Genomic DNA, 21,844 nt, shown 5'->3' with positions numbered 1-21,844 from the left:
AAAACTCCTTTTAGTATTTCTTGTAAAGTCAATCTGCTAACAGTAAAGTTTCTTGAAGTCTTTAGGCTTGAATTTGGCCCACATTCTGTTTCAAATAAAGTCATTTATTTTTGGGAGAGACTCACAGGTCTCTGTGTTTATGGACTGCCACTCTTCCTGGACAAAAAGCTCTGAGCCACTGTCCCCTCTACTGGGCAAAAATGGTTGTCTGTAGTCCTCTCCACTTGCCTCTCTCAGCTTGGAAACTACAAATGAGCCAGAATGAGGGTAATCAAATTAAGCCTGGTGATCTCAGCCTGCCATGCCTGAGCTAGAGCCTTCACTTTATGAATGGGGCTGGCAGGCAGCTGGGAGCCCCCAGCCTCCATGCACACTAACCAAGAATTTAGTCTCTGCAACTCAGTTTTGGAGAGGGTGAGAAATACTGATAGCCTGCCCCTCCTAGTGAGATACTTTTTGCCCTGCTTGGAAGATGAGAGATTTACTGTAAAAGTAAAGGGTACATGGATTTGGTTGTTAAGTCATTGCTTTGTGTTCAGTGCTTTCAGTTTCACATTACTCTAAATCTGTTAAAGAGGTTGTTGCACTTCTAAAGAATCGCCTTTAAAAATCAGGAAGGCCCCATTACATTGGACGGGTAAAAGTCTAGCCATCCAGTGAGAGACAGAGAAGTAACAGAAACCACTCCAACCTAAACTGGAGAAAATACAGGTAAGAACTATATTTTCTCATCAAAGCAGCTTTTTCTCAGGACTTGTACTCTGAGAAATGGAGCACAGGGATAAGGTTGGGACAGGGGTGGGAAGAGATTTATAAGGGGGTTTGGGAGTCTGTTAGTTTTCTAAAAATGACCAGCATGAAGATAGGCGCCTAATGTGGGACATTTTAATGAGAATTCAAAAAGAAATCCTGGCATTATCAGGTGGCAGCGCATTCCTAATTGTCACTACTATACTTGTATGGAATTAGGCACCAGCAGACAGGGGGCTAAACTAAGTTGGAAATGTGTTAGGACTTTCTCTTTGCTGACTTTGTCTGTGTCGACTGGGAAACAGTGAAATTACTATTGTCTTTGATGGAACTTTCTCAATATTGATCTCACTGCAGCTAAGAAACTGAAAGGGCTACAAATATGTTATTTTCATGAAACAGAGATGCAGTGTAAATAGCTGTCTGACACTGTTAAAGAAAAAGAAATGAAAAACGAAAACCCACAGTGAAACATGAAGATTCATGAAAATAATACATGTGAACTTTGTTTCAAAGTGGATTTCTTCATTCAGAAATAGCCTAGGTTCTGATTGCCAGGTGGAAGGAGGGTTGAGAGCTGGGTGAAAAAGGTGAAGGAATTAATAAGTGTAAATTAACAGTTACAAAACAGTCAGGGGGATATAAAGTACAGCGTAAGGAATATAGTCAATAATATTGGAATAACTATGTATAGTGCCAGGTGGGTACTAGACCTATTGGGGAGATCACTTCCTAAATTATATAAATGACTAATCACTATGCTGTTCACCTGAAAGAAATATAATATTGAATTGAAAAATAAAAATTAAAAAAATTAAATGAACCCATTCTCAGTTTAGAAAAAAAGTGCAGCTCGCTGCCAGCGTTAATTTAATTTTACATAAGCACACTCTTTGAGGCTGAAGCAAATCTGACTGCTTTTCAATGTGAAAATAAAATGCAAAAACTGCCGTTGGAGTTATTTCTAACAGAACTTGTCTCTAATCCTAATGTAACAGAAATGTATACATAAATCGGATTCATCAAATGAATCGTCTAACAGCTGTTCGAGAATGATATCATGCGTAGGAATGCTACGTTTTCTAGGATTTGACATTTTCAGCCATCAAGAATTACTATATTTTGTAAATGGAAATACCACTACTAAAATCAGAATGCTATAAGTAGAATGATGTCATTTGTTTCCAAAGACTAGTGATATACTAGAACGATAAAAAAATAATAATAAAAGTGAGTTATTTTGTGGCAAACTTTGGGGGTAAGGTTAGGACTGTAATCCACGAGTTATTTCAGGATAAATGCTGCAGCTGCAAGCTCCACCGGCAAATATTCCCAGGGAAAATGGGAAATGGATTAAAAACAAAAAAAGAAATAGCCCAGGTTCACTAGATTAAATTTCTTAGTGCCAAATTCCTTTTTACCCCTCACAAGTAGAATTTGGCCCCGCCACTTTACTAAAAAGCTTCCTGTTTAAAGAATCTACTGTGGTGCACTATTAAAACTGACATTTTTATTTACTTTGACTTCTCTGTGCTGTCGAGCAGTTTTGTTCCTGCCTCTGGAAACTCTATCCCTGAATTCTTTGGCTTGGCATGAGCTTCATTCATTGCCTATTTGTCTGACAGTTCTCTCTTTCCTTTCAGTTCCTCTACCCCTTTCCCTCGCCATCTTTCTTCTGCTCCCTCTCTTCTTCCTCTACCAAATGAAAAAAAATAAATAAATAATAACAGAACAAAACAGAAAACCTAGAAGAGTATGGCTGGAAAAATATTTCTCTTGAACAACCTCCTCTCTAGCTCTCCTGGTCTCTGAATCCATATTTCATAGTCTTTTGTTTCCTTACAAAAGACTATACATGTGCATATGCACATGTATACACAAACATGATTTTTAGCAACGTTCAGAATTTGCAATTGTGCAGTCATACTCTCACTGAGTTGGAGGATACTTTATTATGAAGCTAATGAAATTTAGGTATAGGTATCAGAAGCCCTTGCTTATACAAGCCTGTACCAAGGTTTGGAAGGGTCACTAGCCATGTGTTTCACATGGTCATATATTTTTATAAAATTTGCAAAAGTAAGTTATATTGGTTCCGCTTCTGCAGTGGTGGTATAGAGAGTTCTGTGGACCCTCGTTCCAGTAAAATAAGTATAACTAGGGGGGAAAAAAACACACTTAAAATCTTTGGAAATTGTCCAAAGGGCATACATCAAATGATATAACATTTATTCATGAAAGCCTTTACTCCTAGAAAGAATTAATGAATAAATAAATAAATATTGAATTTCATACATAGATCCAGAATGTAAAATACTCTCAACTCTATTCTATTTTCCATTTCATGTCTAGTGTAAAATTTTTAATGAGAATTCAAAAAGAAAGTTATCCATGGTAAATTAAAGATTTTGAAAGTGGTTAAATGTTGATAAGTCACTGTCATACCAATATTTTTTTCCAGTGCACTACTTCGATTATATTTCTTCAACTTTCCAAAGTGATACAGATCTTCCCCTCATCTATCTCACTGTTGACACAAAACTTTTGGCCATGTAGAATTTTATGACCCTATCTTCTGAATGCAAAATAACCTGGTGGAAGTTCCTTATCTACTAAGTTCCTTAGGGTGGAAATTCTAATTCATCCCATCTCCTGGTGGAAGTTCCTTATCCCTAAATTCCTTAGGGTGGAAATTCTAATTCATCCCATCTCCTCCCTTGCAGATAAGGTGACAGTCTGGACATGGACTCAGAGACCCAGATGCCAGGCCCAGTGTGCCTCATTGAGAACACTGAAAATGAACTGACAGTTAATCCGAAAGCTCTGGAGATTCTGTCTGCTATTACACAGCCTCTTGTTGTGGTGGCTATTGTGGGTCTCTACCGCACAGGCAAATCCTACCTGATGAATAAATTGGCTGGGAAGAAAAAAGGTAAGGGGCACCAGCAAAGCTCTGCCAAGTCCATTCTGTCCACACGTACTCCCAGCACTGAGTATGGTGTTGCAAAGAGAGAGCTGGAGATCAGAAGGAATATCGAAAGCTAACTTTCAATACACAGTTATGCTTTTATCTTCATTCTAATATGAAAGAGTCAACTCAATCTCTCTTCCCACTTCGTTTTCATTTCCCCTTTTAAAAGCATAAACTGTTCCTTTCCCAGAATTCTATGTTTAATTTTTTTAGGCAATCACCATATCGTTTTCCACAGCAAGTATACCATTTTACATTCCTACCAGAAATGCACAAGCATTTTAATTGTTCTACATCCTCGCCAGCGCTTGTTATTTCGTTTATTTGATAGTGGCCATTCTAATGGGTTTGAAGTAGTATCCCTAATTACTAGTGATGTTGAGCATCTTTTCATGTGTTTATTGGTCATTTATATATGTTTTCTTTGGAAAAAATGTCTATTCGAGTTCTTTGCTCATTTTTAAATTGAGCTGTTTGTTTTCTAGGGTTGCATTGTAGGACTGCTTTATATATTCTGGATATCAATACCCTATCAGAATCATGACTAGCAAATATTTTCTTCAATTCAGTGGGTTACCTGTTACTCTGTTGATAGTGTAGTGTTCTTTGATACACAAAGTTTAATTTTGATGAAGTCCAACTTATCTATTTTTTTCTTCTATTGTTTATGCTTTTGGTGTCATGTCCAAGAAATTACTGTCAAATACAACATCATGAAATTTTCCCCCTTCATTTTCTTCTAGGAATTTTATAGTTTTAGCTCTTACATATAGGTCTTTGACCTATTTTGGTTAATTTTTATATAAGGAAAGCTTTCTGTCTTTGACCACTGAGTATGATGTTCCCTGAAGGTTTTTTGTAGATGACCTTCATTATGTTGAGTTAGTTTCCTTTTATTTCTAGTCTGCTGGTTGTTTTATTATGAAAAATTATTGGATTTTTTCATGTGTTGGATATTCTAATTTCCCTGTTCTCTATCAGTAAGATTAATACTGGTTGTGGTCTTGTTTCTCTCTCCTAACCTTGATTATGCTTTTATCTCAATTACCAGACCTACCTGCTATTAGAACTCCACTCCCTCTTACCTCCACTGTCCCTTGCAGGCTTCTCTTTGGGCTCCACAGTGCAGTCTCACACCAAAGGAATTTGGATGTGGTGTGTGCCTCATCCCGAGAAGCCAGACCACACCCTAGTTCTGCTTGACACCGAGGGCCTGGGAGATGTGGAGAAGGTAAATATTGAGGATTCCATTTTGGGACAAGCCCCTGATTTCTGAATATTCTCTACATACTTTAATTTTCCTTCAAATAAGAGCTCGCATTTAATCATAGTTTGTTTTTTCATTTCTGCTTATGTGCCATGAGATCAAGTTTAGCAATCAGGGGTCAGGAAAATATTCGTAAGGCAGAATCCTAGAAGAATAACATAATGGTCAGTAAATAGTGTTTTAATTATTAATAACAGGCTAGCCAGTTAACCCAGATGCACCAAGGTAGTACAAAAAAAATCAATGTCATGAGTCTTATCCTGCAGAGAACTTTAGTTAAGTATTTAGGTTCAGAAGTCCTATACTGTTGTGTTTAAATTTAAACTGTCACTAACAGAGTGGCCTTAGCAAATTATTTGACCTCTTTTAACCCCAGCTTTCTGATCTGTAAAACAAATGTAAACAATCTATATTTGCTTCATAGTATTGTTTTGAATATTTAGTAAGTAATGGAAAAATGTTAGGTGCATAATAATTGCTCAGTAAAATAGCTACAATTAAATATTATATAGGTCAATTTTGTGTAAAAACATAGAGTAAACTTTAAATTAAAATTATATTCAAGGCCTTAGAACACCCACCAATCTTGACTTTTTCTTTTGCATTTATTTGCTAATAATCATGAGAGGACCTAATGAAAAATCAGTGTACACCAAAAACACTAATTAGAAAACTATTCAAAGTCCAAGCCCTACTAACAATCACTATCGTTTCAAAATGGTTTCCTTTTATAGGTCATTAATCTATGTGGGGGAAAAAAACTCCTGCAATTAAATGAACATCCTTTTACTACTGCTGATCTGAAAAGTGCCTTCAAAATCAAACATAATCCTGGCCCAAATGTGTTCTGATTTCCAGGGTGACAACCAGAATGACTCCTGGATCTTTGCCCTGGCAGTACTCCTGAGCAGCACCTTTGTGTACAACAGCATGGGGACCATCAACCAGCAGGCAATGGACCAACTGCAGTATCCTTTTTGTGGTCCAGAACAGCATCAAAGTCAGAGGGAAGACCTATATTAGAAAACCGGCTGCCCGCATATGAATCCTAATTGAATGAAGGACAAAAAAGAGAAAACATAAAAAATAAACACAAAAAACATTTAAAAAAAAAAATAAAGTCAAGGGAAAGATCCCAAGCATTTACTAAATAATTGCCATGAGTTAGAATCAAAGACAAAACAAAGGTTTTGAATATGTGGGGCTAATATGGCATTGAGAACACTGCTTTTACACCAGTTTTCCTTAGTTCGCTTCTCAGGTATGTGACAGAGCTGACAAATCGAATCAGGGCAAAATCCTCACCAAATGCAAATGAGGACGAGAATTCAGCTGACTTCGTGAGCTTCTTTCCAGACTTTGTGTGGACGTTGAGGGATTTTACCCTACAGTTGGAAGCAGATGGACAACCCATCTCAGCAGATGAGTACCTGGAGAATTCACTCAAACTTAAGCAAGGTAAAGGGGCTTAGAATTGATTATCAGGAGTGACAAAACACTAGAAACTATCGTTTTTTATTTTTCTATTACAGTTTTATTATATTTATGGTTTTCTATTTCTTTTGAGCTGGCTAATACTGAGAATTAATGCTTGTTTAACATTTGAATTAATAGATTCAATTTTAAGTTATCTCCTCCCCTGTTCTAAGAATAAGTTTCTTTTTCTTTCACCTTTCCCTATGCTGTGATCAGATTGATTTTATCTCCCTGATTAGGGCATGCGATGCTGTAATTAACTAAAGAATATGGAGTAGAATGGGCATTTATTTAAAGAAAATTGATTAAAGAATGAACATTGCTCTAGGCCCGTGGTTGGCAAACTATGGCCCACTGGCAAATGATGGCCAATCCAGCCTGCCAGCTGTCTCATAAACAAGGTTTTAATGAACTAATGCTATGCTCATTCATTTATAGATTATCCATGGCTGCTTTCATGCTACAATAGCAGAAAAGAAACCCCAAAGCCTAATATACTTACTATTTGGCCCTTTACAGAAAAAGTTTCCAAGCCCCTATATTAAGGAAATTCCTTTTTTATCTTCCTCTAGGTACCAATCAAAAAGATAAAAATTTTAATCTGCCTCGATTATGTATCCGGAAGTTCTTCCCACAGAAGAAATGCTTTATCTTTGATCGGCCGACTCACCGGAAGAAGCTAGGCCAGCTTGAGACGCTGAATGATAATGAGCTGGACCCCGAATTCAATCAACAAACTATAACCTTCTGTTCCTACATCTTTAAGAATTCCAAAACTAAAACTCTTTCAGGAGGCATCGAGGTCAATGGACCGCGTGAGTCCTTTTCCCAGCCTTTACTCTCACTATTAAGACTAAAAGAAGGTAGAATAACATTCATCTAGTTTCAGCTTTGAAAAATGCCAATCTACCACTATTATTGTGGTAAATTCTAGATGGCACCAACATTTCTAATAGATATTATTAGTTAGATTTCTTGGGTGAGAAAAGATAGGAATTTTTATTGCTTAAAATTTCCCCAGTGAACTAGACCTGCACTGTCCAATACGGTAGCTATTAGACAAGTGTGATGATCTAAATTTAAATGTAGATTAATTAAAATTAAAGAAAATGAAAAATTCCGATGATACAGCTATATTTCAAGGGCTCATAACCTACATGTGGCTAGTGGCCACCACAATGAATAGCACTTACAGCACATTTCCATCATTACAGAAAATTCTCTTGGACAGTACTCTGCTAGAATAAAAAAAAAAGGAGGACTCCTGTTTAATTGTCCCACAAATATTGATCAAATGCTTACCGTGGACCAGAACTGATGATAGAGACATAAATGAGAGAGGTACAGTTTCAATCCTAATGGTGCTTGTTTGTAAAGTACATGTACAAACACAGGCCTATGGTATCTAGAACAGAGGTTCTCACCCTATGATATGTATTCATATCACCAAGGACCTTACCAAGAGGAAGGTCTAATTCAGTTGACTGGAGCGAAGGCTGGGAGTCTGCAATGCTAGCAAGCTTTCAAGTGATGCTGAGAACACCGATACTGTGAGAGGCAAATAAGTGATAATAGACATCATCAGAATTACACAGAATAGAATGTTTCCTCACCCCACCCATATACACCAAAAAATCATTTGTTCTCTATTTGTAGGACTGAAGAGCTTGGTGCTGACCTATGTCAAGGCCATCAGCAGTGGTGGTCTGCCTTGCATGGAGAACGCAGTCCTGGCTTTGGCCCAGATTGAGAACTCAGCTGCAGTGCGAAAGGCCATTGACCACTATGACCAGCAGATGGGTGAGAAGCTGCAGCTGCCCACTGACACCCTCCAGGAGCTTCTGGAACTACACAAGGCCAGTGAGAAAGAGGCCATCGAAATCTTCATCAAGAATTCCTTCAAAGATGTAGACCATTTACATCAAAAGGAATTAGCGGTAATTTTTTCCTCATGTTTATATAGATTAAAGTATCTGAGAGCAAAGTACTATTAGAAAATGAAATGAACATTTGTTATGAGAAAAAGAATTCTTACTAGACTTTAAAATGGTGAAAACCCTATTCGTTATTATTATAAGAACCAATTTTATTATAACTCAAACATTTTATTTCATGAATAAACTAATAATCTGTCTCATAATTTAATTAAATGCATATAAATAACAATCAGAGCTTCTAATCAAATTACATTCTCACTGTCAACAGATTGATTTGATATTTTAGCCAAAAGCAAAGAAATATGTAGGCTTAGTTATCTTGAGCAGGCTTATGTTGAGACACATTTATTCCACGTGCAAGCACTTGTCCAGTTTGAAAAGCAAAAGCTTATTTCTAAAGCTGTATTTGTGGGTCTAGAGAACTTAGTGCTGACCTATGGTGATGCCATCATCAGTGGGGATCTACTCTGCATAGAGAATGCAATCCGGGCCTTGGCCCAGGTTGAGAATGTGGCCACAGTGCAAAAGGCCATTGTCCACTATGACAAGCAGATGGGTAGCATAATTACTAGCATAAAACTAGCAATCTCTGCTCTAAACTTCACCTCCAAGAAAAATGGGACTTCAGTGGAACGTCAGGATCAGGAGGAAAAATATGGTCCTGCTAAGGTGCCTGTAAGTTTTTCTAGGGGTCACAGACTTTAGTTTTTGAGAAGCCTTTCCAAAAATTCTGAGGTCAAGCTAACTCCTTTCTATTCTTTTCACTTCCCATTTCATATTAAAGGCACAGCTAGAAAAGAAGCGAGATGACTTTTATAAACAGAATATGAAAGCATCATCAGATCGTTGCTCAGCTTTACTTAAGGATCTCTTCGATCCTCTAGAAGAAGATATAAAGCAGGGGATTTATTCCAAACCAGGAGGGTATCGTCTTTTCATTCAAAAGATAAACGAGCTGAAGAAAAAGTACCTTCAGGAACCTAGGAAGGGAATACAGGTAACTAATATTTATCTGTTGACATTTGTCCTTGAAACACAAATGTGACCAAGTGTAATTGCACGTAGATGTGCACACAGATGTGCAATTACAGGATGGAGAGCATTGATTCTTTCATTCAATAAATATGCTTTCATTCAATAAACAGGGAGTCTGTTATACTGGATATGTATAGCTTATGTCCTCATCTAAGAGAGTGTAAAGAATTAACAATTGAATTATAAAGTGAATTATAAAATTTAATCATCAGGTCGCTATTGTAATTTATTATACCTAGATTTTTATGTTGCAAGGGACAGAAACACAATGATGCTCACTTAAACAAAAATGACAATTCATAAGTTTAGGCTTCAAAGTGGCTATAAGGATAACTGGATCCAAGATTTCAAAGAATATCAGCATCTGTCTCTCTGTCTGTTGCTCCCTTCAACCCCACACTTCTGTCCCTCCCATTCTCCCTCCAGTTTCTTTGGATCTGCTTTCTCCACAATGGCCTTAATATCCAGCAAGCTTAACCATATGAGGCCACAGCACCAACAGCTTCGAAATTAGGGATCTCAGTCTAAAAGAACAGAGACTCTCTATCTATAGCATATCAATCTCTTATAAAAGATTCTGCTTTGTAGGGTGCCATGCTTGGCCAGCTTGGAGCATGTCCCCACTCCATGACAGGGAATCTTGACCACCAGACACACCAGGGCCAACAGGAACAATTCCTAGAGGAGAAGATGGTGGGCAAATAGAAATAAGCACATACAGCCATTTCCTATTACTAACTCCATTTTCTCTGGGTCCTAGGCCGATGAAGTTCTTCAGACATATTTGACGTCCAAGGAGTCTGTAACTGATGCAATTTTACAGACAGACCAGAGTCTCACAGAAAAGGAAAAGGATATTGAAGGTGAGGAGCAAGTTAAGAGACTAGATAGCCAAGCTCTTAAAAGTTTAACTCATTTGTCTGGCTGAACCTGGGATTCTTCCCCCCCACCCCCCAAGAATCAATTATTTATTTATTTATTTTAAGATTAAGTTTATTGGGGTAACATTGGTTAATATAATTATTAATTTTCAAGTGTATATTATAATGACATCTATATATTATTCTATTGTGTGATTACCACCCAAAGTCGTTTCCTTCAGCTACCATATATTTGATCTCCTTTACGCACTTCACCCCCTATATTTGACCCCTCCTCTCCTGTCCTCCCCTACTCCTTACCCTCTGGTAACCAATAGTCCACTGTCCATGTCCCTGAGTCTCTGTTTGTCCTGTTCATTTGTTGATTTTAGGTTTATATCCCACATATAAGTGATATCATGTGATTTTCAACCCTTTCTGTCTGGCTTATTTCGCTTAGCATGATTATCTCGAGGTCCATCCACGTTATCGCAAATGGCAGTATTTCATCTCTTCTTATGGCTGAGTAATATTCCATTGTATATATGTGCCACAGCTTCTTTAGCTAATCATCTATTGTAGGACACTTCGGTTGCTTCCATGTCCTGGCCACTGTGGAACCTGGGATTCTTAAACTAGAGCAAGATAAGGAAAGATACCTCTTGCTAGCTGAAGTCATTTCTGAGTAGGGCACATGCAGTCAGCAGCAATAATGACAGATAAGTGTACAAAGAAAAAAGAAGCAACATGGTCACCCTCATAAATTTTTCTTCCTTTCCTCCTGACAGTGCAACGTGTGAAAGCTGAATCTGCAGAGGCGGCAGCGAAAATGTTGGAGGAAATGCAAATAAAGAATCAGCAGATGATGGAACAGAAAGAAAAGAGTCATGAGGAACATGTGAAACAATTGACTGAGAAGATGCAGGCGGAGAGAGCCCAGTTAATGGCAGAGCAGGAGAGGACTGTCGCTCTTAAACTTCAGGTACTTAATTGCATCACCTTGAGGTTTCTCTTTTCCTGTTTTCTCTTCACTCTCCCTGATCTCTTCATGTGGCATTAAGAACTTGAAGCACATAAGGACCTTGCTTGCCCTCTTGTACTTTTCAATCCCTGTCTGCCTGTCTGAACTGGCTCCTGCCTATGTCTGGCTATTAAAAGATCTTATTTGCATTTATATCCAGTCCTTTATCAGTATATCCTTTAATTAACGATAGCTATTATCCTAGGCATTATAAAAAAGGTTTTATCTGTATCTCTTGCTTAAGATCATATAAAGCAAGAACTGGTTATGTCCCTACTACTTAGGAGAAGAAACAGCAGTTCATAAAAGATTAAATAGATTTTATAGGGTTACACAGCTTGATAAGATATCTGAACTGTCTTTGCCCCTTAGAGGAATCCACAATGATTGTTTTTTCTGTCACACCTTGTATGACTTTAGCTCTAAGAGAAACTTTATGAGCAGAAAGACTCCTTAACTCTCATGCCTCTGTCACACTCCTGCCTGTTTTCTATGTTCTACTCTCAGTTCATGCTGAGTTGGGAATTATGTGCAGAAATCCAGTATGGACAGCCTGGGGCCCTGATTTTACTTATATTCTGCTATGCCTGCCACCAAGCTGTAGAGCTTAAATCAAATTTCCTGATCTAAGATTCACACACTTCATCTGATTTTGAGAATTCTTTATTTCTGTTTTTTTATGTGTGTGTATAAAAGTATATAAAAGTCTCTCTGTGTGTGTACAAAAAACTGCACAGATAAAATTTGAAAACAAACATATGATTAAGATTGCCTACAAAGGCGGTGTAGAATTAATGGGGAAAAAAGATCAAGATTTGTAGTTTAGGTTCGTGTCATCATAAAGATGTATAAGCCAAAAGTATTTCTTGGCTAAAGGAAGAGTAAAAGTAATCACTGAGGTAGGATGCCCAAGAGGAAGTATAAGGAAAATTAATGATAGAGAAAATTTTGAGAAGAAATTTAATACTAGAAAATCTATGGATGTGGAAATTAGATAGAAGTTACAGGTTTCCTTACTGCTATACTTTACTCACTCTCCATTTGTCCCTTTTTAGGAACAGTCCCGGTTACTAAAGGAAGGATTCCAAAATGAGAGCAAACAACTTCATAATGAGATACAGAATCTCAAGAGGAGCATGGAAAGACCCAGGAGCACCTGTATCCTAAGCTAAAGTCCTGAAGAATAGAGCTCTCCTGGTCACTTTTTAACCAAAGGATTGCTCAAGCAGTTTTAGAATTTGAAAAATTGTCTCTATGCTTGATAATCATTAGGTCTTGCATTTTTATAACACCAAAAATTTATAAAGACATGCAGTACTGTAACTGAAATTATGTCCATCTTCCTAACGATATCGTAAATTGTATAACAAGTATGCATTTCACCTCTGTACCGACGCAGGAGGTATCATGAGTTCGTTCCACTCAGGAGAAGCTTATTCTTCCAGATGACCATTAACGAATAGTGAGCAAAAGTCTTAGGTAAAAATCTTGGGTCATATTTGGGTATCGTTTTGGCCAAGTGTACAACAGGTTCCAATATCAGGGATAAACAACCATCGTTCCTTCTTAGTGAAGACCCTGTACAGGTTTCCACTGTATCCAGACTGCACGGTCCCTGATCAATGATGTGATTCCTAGCCACCGGTAACGGACAATGCTCACTGATGGCTCCAAGCTAAAGTAAACCACTTTATGTAGAGATTTAGATTCTCTACAAAATTTCCATAGGAAGATGGAAGAAATCATTAGCATGAGTAGGAACTGGCTCATAAATAAATGGGCTAAAGAAGGAAACTTTCCCTTCTTGCTCAATTCACTCAGATCATAACTTTAAAGGAACACTTCAGAACTTTAAATAACTGTCACTGGACTAAACTTAGTAACATGATAGCAATTATTCATTGTGTGGTTGTAGCAATATACAACTGGCAAAGATGGACTTTAAATGATGACAGATAATGTGTTAGAAAATGGCGCTAACTTAATTATTAGATTCTTTATAATCCTAAAGCTTAGGCTATATTCTCCCACTTCTTAACAGTCATACTTGAAAGTCTGCCGATTTTCCCAAAGAAAATATGGATTGTTTTTGACATTTTAAATCAATAAGATAATGCTCTTTGTATTACTTAGTATGTGTGGAGTTTATCTCAATTGTTAAAACTCATAGGTAAGTGGTTGATGTTTCTTAAAGCAATTAAGAATTATTTTCAAGCTGGAAATAAAATATGCTTCACTAAGCTTTCCATTTCTGGTGCGGGTTTTTTTTTGTTTTTGTTTTTGTTTTCAGTTTCTCACCCAAAAATAAGGTTTTAGTCTTTATTGCATCTATTGGCTGGCTAACTTTTCTGTAAAAAAACAGACAGTAACTATTTATGGCTTCGTGGGCCACGCAGTCTCCATCTCAACTACTCAATTCTACCACGTGGTATGAAAGCAGTCATAGACAATGAATAAATAAATGGCCATAGTTGTGTTTCAATAAAACTTTATATTCAAAAATAGGTAGCACCCACAAGCCATAGTTTGCAGACCCTTGCTTTATAGAAACAGTGGGCAAAGTTGCATGCATCTAAAGTAACATATGGATTCAATTGTGTATGTTAGGTTCTTGAAAATTTTATGGAGTGTTTCGAAATACTACATGAGAGAAAAAGAGAGAAGCAGCTAATGTCCCTAAATTCACATTAATAAATCTGCTTTTTCTGATTGTGTTGAGATCTGTTATCGAGCCCCCTTCCTTCCATCAGATGGTGAATGCTGCCTTCTGCAGTTGAGCACGTGCTACTAAACGGTGTTTCTTTACTTGAGCTGCAATTTCATAGGGGACCAGGTGAGAAGCACAGCATATTAGGAGTATTTACGTAGATGTGCTCTTCCAAGCTGAATTGCCACAAAGTAGTAAATAAAACACATTTTTATTAGCTGAAGAAACCACGGGAGAAAAGAATAACTGCCTTCAAAGCCTTATTTGTTTTCTTTACTATTTAAAAAGAAGAAAGTTAATACAACAACATGGATGGACCTAGAAGGTATTATGCTAAGTGAAATAAGTCAGACAGAGAAAGACATATGATCTCACTTATGTGGAATCTAAAGAACAAAATAAACAACAACAAAAAAAAACAGAAACAAACTCATAGATACATGGAACAAACAGATGGTTGCCAGATGGAAGGGGCATCGAGGGGCTGGGTGGAAAAGGTGAAGGGAATTAAGAAGTACAAATTGGTAGTTACAAAAGTCACAGTAGGTAAAGTACAGCATAGGGAATATAGTCAATAGCATTGCAAGAACATCTAACCACTGTGCTGTACACCTGAAACTAGTATAAAATAACTGTAATAGAAAAAAATTTTAAGGGAGGAAAAAGGCGAAGGGGAATAACAAGTTCAGGTTTCCAGTTATAAAATAAATAAGTCATGGGTATGTAACACACAGAGTGGGGAATATAGTCGATAATATTGTAATAACATTGTACAGAGTCAGATGTTACTAGACTTATCATGGTGATCACTTCTTTAGGTATATAAATGTTGCAAAATTGTAGCATGCACTTGAAACTAATATAAAATTGTATGTTAGCTATATTTTAATAAAAATTGAAAAAAATTTTTTTAAAGCATCAAAGAAAAAAATTCACTAATTCTCTGCAGTGTAAAAACTGTCATAAGTAGAAATGTCAGGTTCAAAATGTATTTGCAGGGTGTCTTTATTTTAAAAAATAAGAGAATTGAAACTAAGCAAAATTAAGACAGAAAATCAATAAGGAAAGTTTTTTTACACTATAGAACAAATGGAACTAACAGATATATTAGAACATTCCATCCAATAGCAGTAGAAACTTCTCAAGTGAACAGGGAACATTCTCCAGAATAGATCATAGGTTAAGCCACAAAACAAGTCTTAACAAATTTAAGATTATTGAAATCATAACAAGTATCTTTTTCTGACCACAGTAGTACATTTAATCATATATGCATGAGTTTATTTGTTTCATTGATCTATGTGTCTGTCATTATGCCAATAACATACTTTTTAAATCACTGTAGCTTTGTAATATATTTTGAAATCAGGAAATGTGATGCTCCAGCTTTAATTTTCCTTTCTCAAGATTGCTTTGACTGTTCTAGGTCTTTTACGGTTTCGTAAGAATTTTAGAATAATTTTTCCTATTTCTATATAATATGCCACCGGAATTTTGTTGAGGACAGTACTGAATTTGTAGATTGTTTTGGGTAATACAAACATTTAAAAAATATTAAGTCTTATAATCTATAAAATTAGATATGGAATGTTTTTCCATTCATCTGAGTCTTCGTTAATTTCTTATATTAGTGTCTTACAGTTTTCAGCATACAAATCTTTCACCTCCTTGGTTGTTTATTCCTAAGAACTTTATTTCATTTGATTATATTGTAAATGGGATTATTTTCTTAATTTCTTCTTTGGGTTGTTCATTGTTAGTGTATAGAAGTGCAGGTGATTTTGGTATGTTGCTTTTGCATCCTGCAACTTTGGTGACTTGGTTTATTAGCTCTAACAGTTTTTATTAGTTCTAATAGTTTAAGGTTTTCTACATGTAGCATCATGTCTTCTGTAAACAAAGATCATTTTATCCTTCCTTTCTAATTTGAGTTTTTTAAATTTCTTTCTATTGTCTAATTTATGTGGCTAGCATTCCAGTATTGTGTTGAATAGAAGTGGTGATAATGAGTCTAGTTCCTAATCTTAGAGGAATAAGAATCCTTGTCTTGTTCATGATCTTAAAAAAAAGTTTTCATCATTATGATGCTAGCTGTAGGTTTGTCATATATGGCCTGTATTATGTTGAATGTCAGTCTTTCTATATCTAGTTTATAGACTGTTTTTATTATGAAAGGATGTTGAATTTTGTCAAGTGCTTTATGTGCATATATTGAGATGGTCATATGATTTTAATCCTTCATTCTGTTATTGTGGCATATCAGGTTTATTGATTTGGGTATGTTGAATTATTCCTGCATCCAGGGATAAATCAAATAATATTTCATAAGTGTGCCAAGAATACACAATGGAGAAAGGATAGTCTCCTCAATAAATAGTGTTTGGAAAACTGGATATCCATGAGCAAAAAAACAATGAAATTAGAATCTTACTTTACATTATACACAAAAATCAACTCAAAATAGATTAAAGACTTTAACACAAGGTCTGAAACTATAAAACATTTAGAAGAAAACAGGGAAGAAGCCTCTTGATGTTGATCTTGGTGATGATTTCTTGAATATGACTTCAAAAATATAGGCAGCACAAGCAAAAACAGACAAGTATGACTATATCAAACTAAAAGGCTTCTGCACGGAAAAGGAAATAATCGACAGAATGGAAAGGCGACCTATGGAATGACAGAAAATATTTCCGAAGCATATATTGATAAAGGGTTAATTTCTAAAATTATAAGAAATTACTAGAACCCAATAGCAATAAATAAATAAATGGGCTGATAAAAAATGGGCTAAGGACTTGAACAGACATTTCTCTAAAGAAGACATACAAATGGCCAACACTTATATGATAACATGTTCAACAGCACTAATATCAGGAAATGTAAATCACTACTACCATGAGATATCACTTTATACCTATTAGATGGTTATTATTTTTAAAAAGATAGTGTTGGAGAAGTTTTGGAGAAATTGGAATCCTTATACACTGTTAGTGGGAATGTAAAACTGTGCAGCAACTATGGAAAATAGTATGTGAGTTCCTCAAAAAATTAGAAATAGAACTACCATATGATCTAACAATCTCACTTCCGGATATATAAATAAAAGAACTGAAATCAGAGTCTTGAGGAGGTAGCTGTACTTGTACCCATTGTAGTATTACTCAAACTAGCCAAGGTATAGATACAACATAAGTGCCCACTGACAGATTAATGGATTTTTAAAAATGAGATGCATACATATTATGGAATAGTATTCAGTCTTCAAAAAGAAGGAAATACTGCCATTTGCAACAACATGGATGAATCCTGAGGACATTATGCAAAATGAAATAAGCCAGTTACAAAAGGACAACCAGTGTGTGATTTCACTTGTATGAGTTGTCTAAAATAGTCAAACTCTTAGAAGCAGAGAATACAATAGTGGTTGCCAGGCCTTTGGGGGCAGGGTGGGTATGGTGAGTATGGGGAATTATTGTCCAATGGGTATAAAGTTTCAGTTATGCTAGATGATTAAGTTCTTGGTATCTATCTGCTGTATAAGATAATGCCTATAGTTTAAAACACGGCATTGCGTATTTCAAAATGTGTCAAGAGGGTTAATTTCGTGTTTAGTGTTCTTACCACCAAAAAGAAGAGGATGGGGATTTAGGGAAGTGTTGCATATATCTATTATCTTGGTTGTGGTGATAGTATCATGGGTGTTTGCATATGTCCAAACTCATTGAATCCTACACATTAAATATGTTCAGTTCTTCGTGTATTCATTATACCTCAATAAAGCTGTTTTTAAAAATTCTGAAAAACAATTCGCCAGATCCAGATGGCCCCTCCTGACTGGTGAATTTTACCAACCATTAAAAGGAGAAGTAACACCAATTCTATGCAATTTTTTCCAAAAAAATAGAAGAGAAAACATTTCTCAATTCATTCTATAAGAGCAGCATTATCCTGATACTATAATCAAACAAAAACAGTTCAAAAAAGGAAAAGTACTGATCATTATCTCTCATAAACATATATGCAAAGATCTTCAACAAAATATTAGCAAGTTGAATCAAGCAAAATATGACAATGATGCATGTCGATTAAATGGGTTCTATTCTGTGAATGCAAGGCTGGTTCAAAAATCAATGTATTTCACCATACTAAAAGTCTTAAGAAGAAAAACCAGTTAATTATATAAACACTAAAAAACCTCGACAAAATATGACACCTATTCATGATAAAATTCTCAGTAAACCAGGAGAAAATGTGAATTTCTTCAAGCTGATAAAAGGAATCTACAGAAACCCTTCACCTAAAATATGTAATGATGAAAAACTGAATGCGCTAACTCAGGAACAAAGCAAGGATGGCCAGTCTTCGGCACTCCTATTCAACATCATTCTGAAAGGCTAAGTACAATATGGCAAAAAAAAGGAAAGAAAGAAAGAAAAGAAAGAAAAGAAAGAAAGAAAGAAAAGAAATAAAAGAAAGGAAAGAAAGAAAGAAAGAAAGAAAGAAAGAAAGAAAGAAAGAAAGAAAGAAAGAAAGAAAGAAAGAAAGAAAGAAAAGGCATATAGATCAGAAAGGATAAAACTGTCCTTATTCTCAGACAACACGATTATCATATAGAAAATCCAAGAGTATCTACAAAAAAAAAAAAAAAAAAACAACTTTGGAACTAATAAATGAGTTTAACAAGGTTGTAAGATACAAGGTCAACACACAAAAATTAATTTTCAACTGTATTTCTAGATAAAAGCACTGAACAATGGGAAACCAAAATTTGAAAAACAGTAGCACTTACAATAGCTTTCAAAAAAAATAAAATACTCAGGTAGAAATCTAATGAATCATGCACAGGATCACTATGCTGAAAACCATTCTAAGATCAAGAAGTTATTGGATAGTTCATGATCCATAAATCTCCTTAGATTCCACCTCCCTTGCAGTTTTTATGGTGTTCCTTCTATTCACTATAAAGAAGGTTTAAGACCCTTCTCTCTAGAGTTAGCCCTGACAAAAGCAGGTGCCTATCATTCATTAAGTCCCACTGAGCACTAAAAATACGTCCATTGTGTTAGGCTTTTATCCAAATAGATAAAGGAAAAAATATGGTCCAGAACTCAGAGTGCCAACTAATATGCCTACCACACACATACACATATCCCGCCCTTCCCACCCACTGAGAGTTCTTTGGCAGAGAGAAATTCGTAGAACACAAGACAGGATTTACTACCCAGGTTTTACTACGGAGAATTTTCCCCCAACCTAACTTGAAAACAGACTCCCTAGGGAGTTAGATGAGACTGTGAAAAGCAGCAACTGCTTAGGGTATAGGGATCCATTCATTCAAAAGTTATTGGTTGAGTATCTACCAGGTCCTCTGCCAAGGAATGAGAACATAGTTGTAGTCCCTCTCTTAAGGAGCTAGCAGTCTAGTGGTGAATACAGAGATTAAACGAATAAATACAGAAAATTAAATACCCAAGAAATTAAGGGGAGAGAATTTCTATGATTTAGGAAGAAGTTGATCTAAACCCTCTACCCCAAAATACCTCAGATGGCTCCTTAGTATGTCTTAACCACATTTCCCCTTATCAGTCATTTAGTAGAAAAAAAGAAATCCAAGTTGGGAGGGAGAGCTAGGAAGAGAGAGAAATCTTATTACCTGGCCCCCAAACACAACTTTAATAGTATATCATGCTCACAGCAGCTCTCTTTTTGAGTGGACAAATGAAAGAAAGAGAGAGCAATGAGCTCCATCTAGTGGCCAACATTTTTATTTCTCTTCACAGTATTTTATCGCTACCTTTTACCACCCCAGCTGGTTGTTCATATTTATTGCCAGTCTCTCTCCCACGTGGGCAGGAACTTTGTCAATTTTGTTCATCACAGAATCGGCTATCTAGAAGGGTGTCCGGCACATAGTAAATACTCCATACAATAAATATTTTTAAACACCCCAACTCCATTCCTGATGCTTCTCCCTGCAACTTTAACACTTGATTATTTAATATCTTATTGAATATTATAAGAATTTGATAGTTATTTATATTCTCGTACTACTTAAGAGTAGAATCTTCTCCCTCTCTCTCCTCACAAAGGATTTTATCATTATCGCTTCTTTACAGACCTAGAGAATCTGGTGTTCATTTATATTCTTGCCATTGCTGTGGGGATTTATCTGGCATAAAGCATGTAGAACTGACTTTGGCCTGGTAGCAACGCCAAAAGGATATTACACACTATGACAAATTAAAAGAGAAAAAGAATAGTCTCCTTAGAAACCCTCCGGGGTCTGAGAACCTACATAGAACCTACATAGAGAGAGGCCTCCGAAAGCTTAAGAGCGCCGTCATGAATATGGACCAGGAATTCCAGAGGCAAAGTCAGACTGTGAAAGGAAACAAAACACCTTCCTGAGAAGAGCAATTTCTACCAGGTTCTAACACAGTGATACTCACTTGCGTAGCTACATTTTCTAACACTTTAGCCAGAAGCCGCACAGAGTCCATGTCTTGAAGGGCACAATACTTGACAATGTTTTCAAAAGGACAATTTTAATGACCATATCTTACATATGGACGCCATATTTTAAATGAATTTTTCCTACTGATCTGATTTGTAAAGTCAAAATTCATTTTCTCTTTTTAAAAATTGTTTCAGAGACTGTGAAGAATTTCTCATTGACTCAAGTAACCAATGCTAATATTAAATTGCTATAATCCAGTCAAATGTATGTGCAGACAGATAGACAGCCAGACAGACAGATAAACAGATACATAGTTTTCCTAGGCAGTCTTTCTATGGATAAATGTACAATTTCTATTATGATTTTTGAAATATTTAATGTTTGCACAGCTATTATCTAGCCGCAAAGCATTAATTTACTGTGATAATATATACACACAAAATCTTTCATTTAAAATAGCTACATGAGGCTGAAAACTGAACATAACTTTTTTGACAAATGTAATTGTGTATATTTAAAGTATACAATGTGATGATTCGATATACATCTACACTGTCGGATGATTAGTAAGATCAAGATAATTGACCCATCACCTCACACAGTTAAGATGCTTAACTCTTTTGTGTGCATATGCATCTGTGGCGAGAATGCTAAAGAGCAGCTTTCAAGAACATAACTCTTCGTAGCACGAATGTAAGGTGGAAAAGGCTTTAGGAACTTACAAACCCAGACTTAATTGTCTTTTTTTTCCCCTTGAGCAGGTCCTTCTTAGTACTGCTCTAGTGTTGTAAGATAAGGTAGACGTTGTTCTACCAGCCTGTCTCTTATTATCCAGAAGGGACAGCTACCTCTTGAGAAGCATTTCCATATAATTGGGCATTGCTAGTATTTCCCACCTTAATCTCCTCCCTGTCACTCCTCTATTGTTACATGGAAGGCCCACGTAAAAGAAAAGTTGGGATGCCTTTGGCAAACAAATTAGATAGTCAGTAAACCATCACAGCTATACTATGACTGCATGTCAGAAAACTCATATAAGTAAGTTAATCAAAATTGATTTCCCTCTCACATAAATACAGTAGGTCTAGGGATAGAGTGGTGGTTCCATGATGTTAGGGCTTAAGCTCCTTCTCTCCATCCTATTGCTCTACCGTCTTCGACTTGCAGGTTCTACCTGGTGGTCCAAGAAGGCTACAGCCATCATGTCTGCACTTAGACTGTGAGGGAAACCACAAACCAAGAGAGTGATAAAAGCATACATTTCCTGGAAGCAGTGCATCCAGCTTACACTTGTTGCCCATGGGCCAGAATTTAGTTTTATGGCCAACCCAGCTACAACACAGGCTGGAAGCAGTCTTTC

General features: G+C 36.3%; 1 protein-coding gene across 1 annotated transcript; it reads left to right on the top strand.

Moving 5' to 3' along the window:
- The first annotated feature begins 536 nt into the window (after positions 1-536).
- LOC102885856 (guanylate-binding protein 1) lies at positions 537-13,563 on the top strand. The gene is made up of 11 exons (XM_006919388.3): positions 537-711; positions 3,474-3,682; positions 4,825-4,952; positions 5,847-5,956; positions 6,250-6,446; positions 7,037-7,279; positions 8,121-8,401; positions 9,186-9,398; positions 10,197-10,299; positions 11,085-11,278; positions 12,373-13,563. Exons 2-11 carry the CDS (start codon positions 3,493-3,495, stop codon positions 12,487-12,489), a joined length of 1,776 nt encoding a protein of 591 aa, XP_006919450.1. The 5' UTR covers positions 537-711; positions 3,474-3,492; the 3' UTR covers positions 12,490-13,563.
- The last annotated feature ends 8,281 nt before the right edge of the window (positions 13,564-21,844 follow it).

This window comes from Pteropus alecto, unplaced genomic scaffold (genome assembly GCF_000325575.1).
Source record: "Pteropus alecto unplaced genomic scaffold, ASM32557v1 scaffold25, whole genome shotgun sequence".
NCBI classification, from domain to species: Eukaryota; Metazoa; Chordata; class Mammalia; order Chiroptera; family Pteropodidae; genus Pteropus; species Pteropus alecto.
This window is presented reverse-complemented; position numbering and strand designations above follow the sequence as displayed.

Excerpts from the sequence above, each read along its gene's own strand:
- LOC102885856 (XM_006919388.3), top strand. The coding sequence starts at position 3,493 with ATGGACTCAGAGACCCAGATGCCAGGCCCAGTGTGCCTCATTGAGAAC. Across the intron at positions 4,953-5,846 it reads GCCTGGGAGATGTGGAGAAG|GGTGACAACCAGAATGACTC; the intron begins GTAAATATTGAG and ends TCTGATTTCCAG. Across the intron at positions 8,402-9,185 it reads TACATCAAAAGGAATTAGCG|GCACAGCTAGAAAAGAAGCG; the intron begins GTAATTTTTTCC and ends TTCATATTAAAG.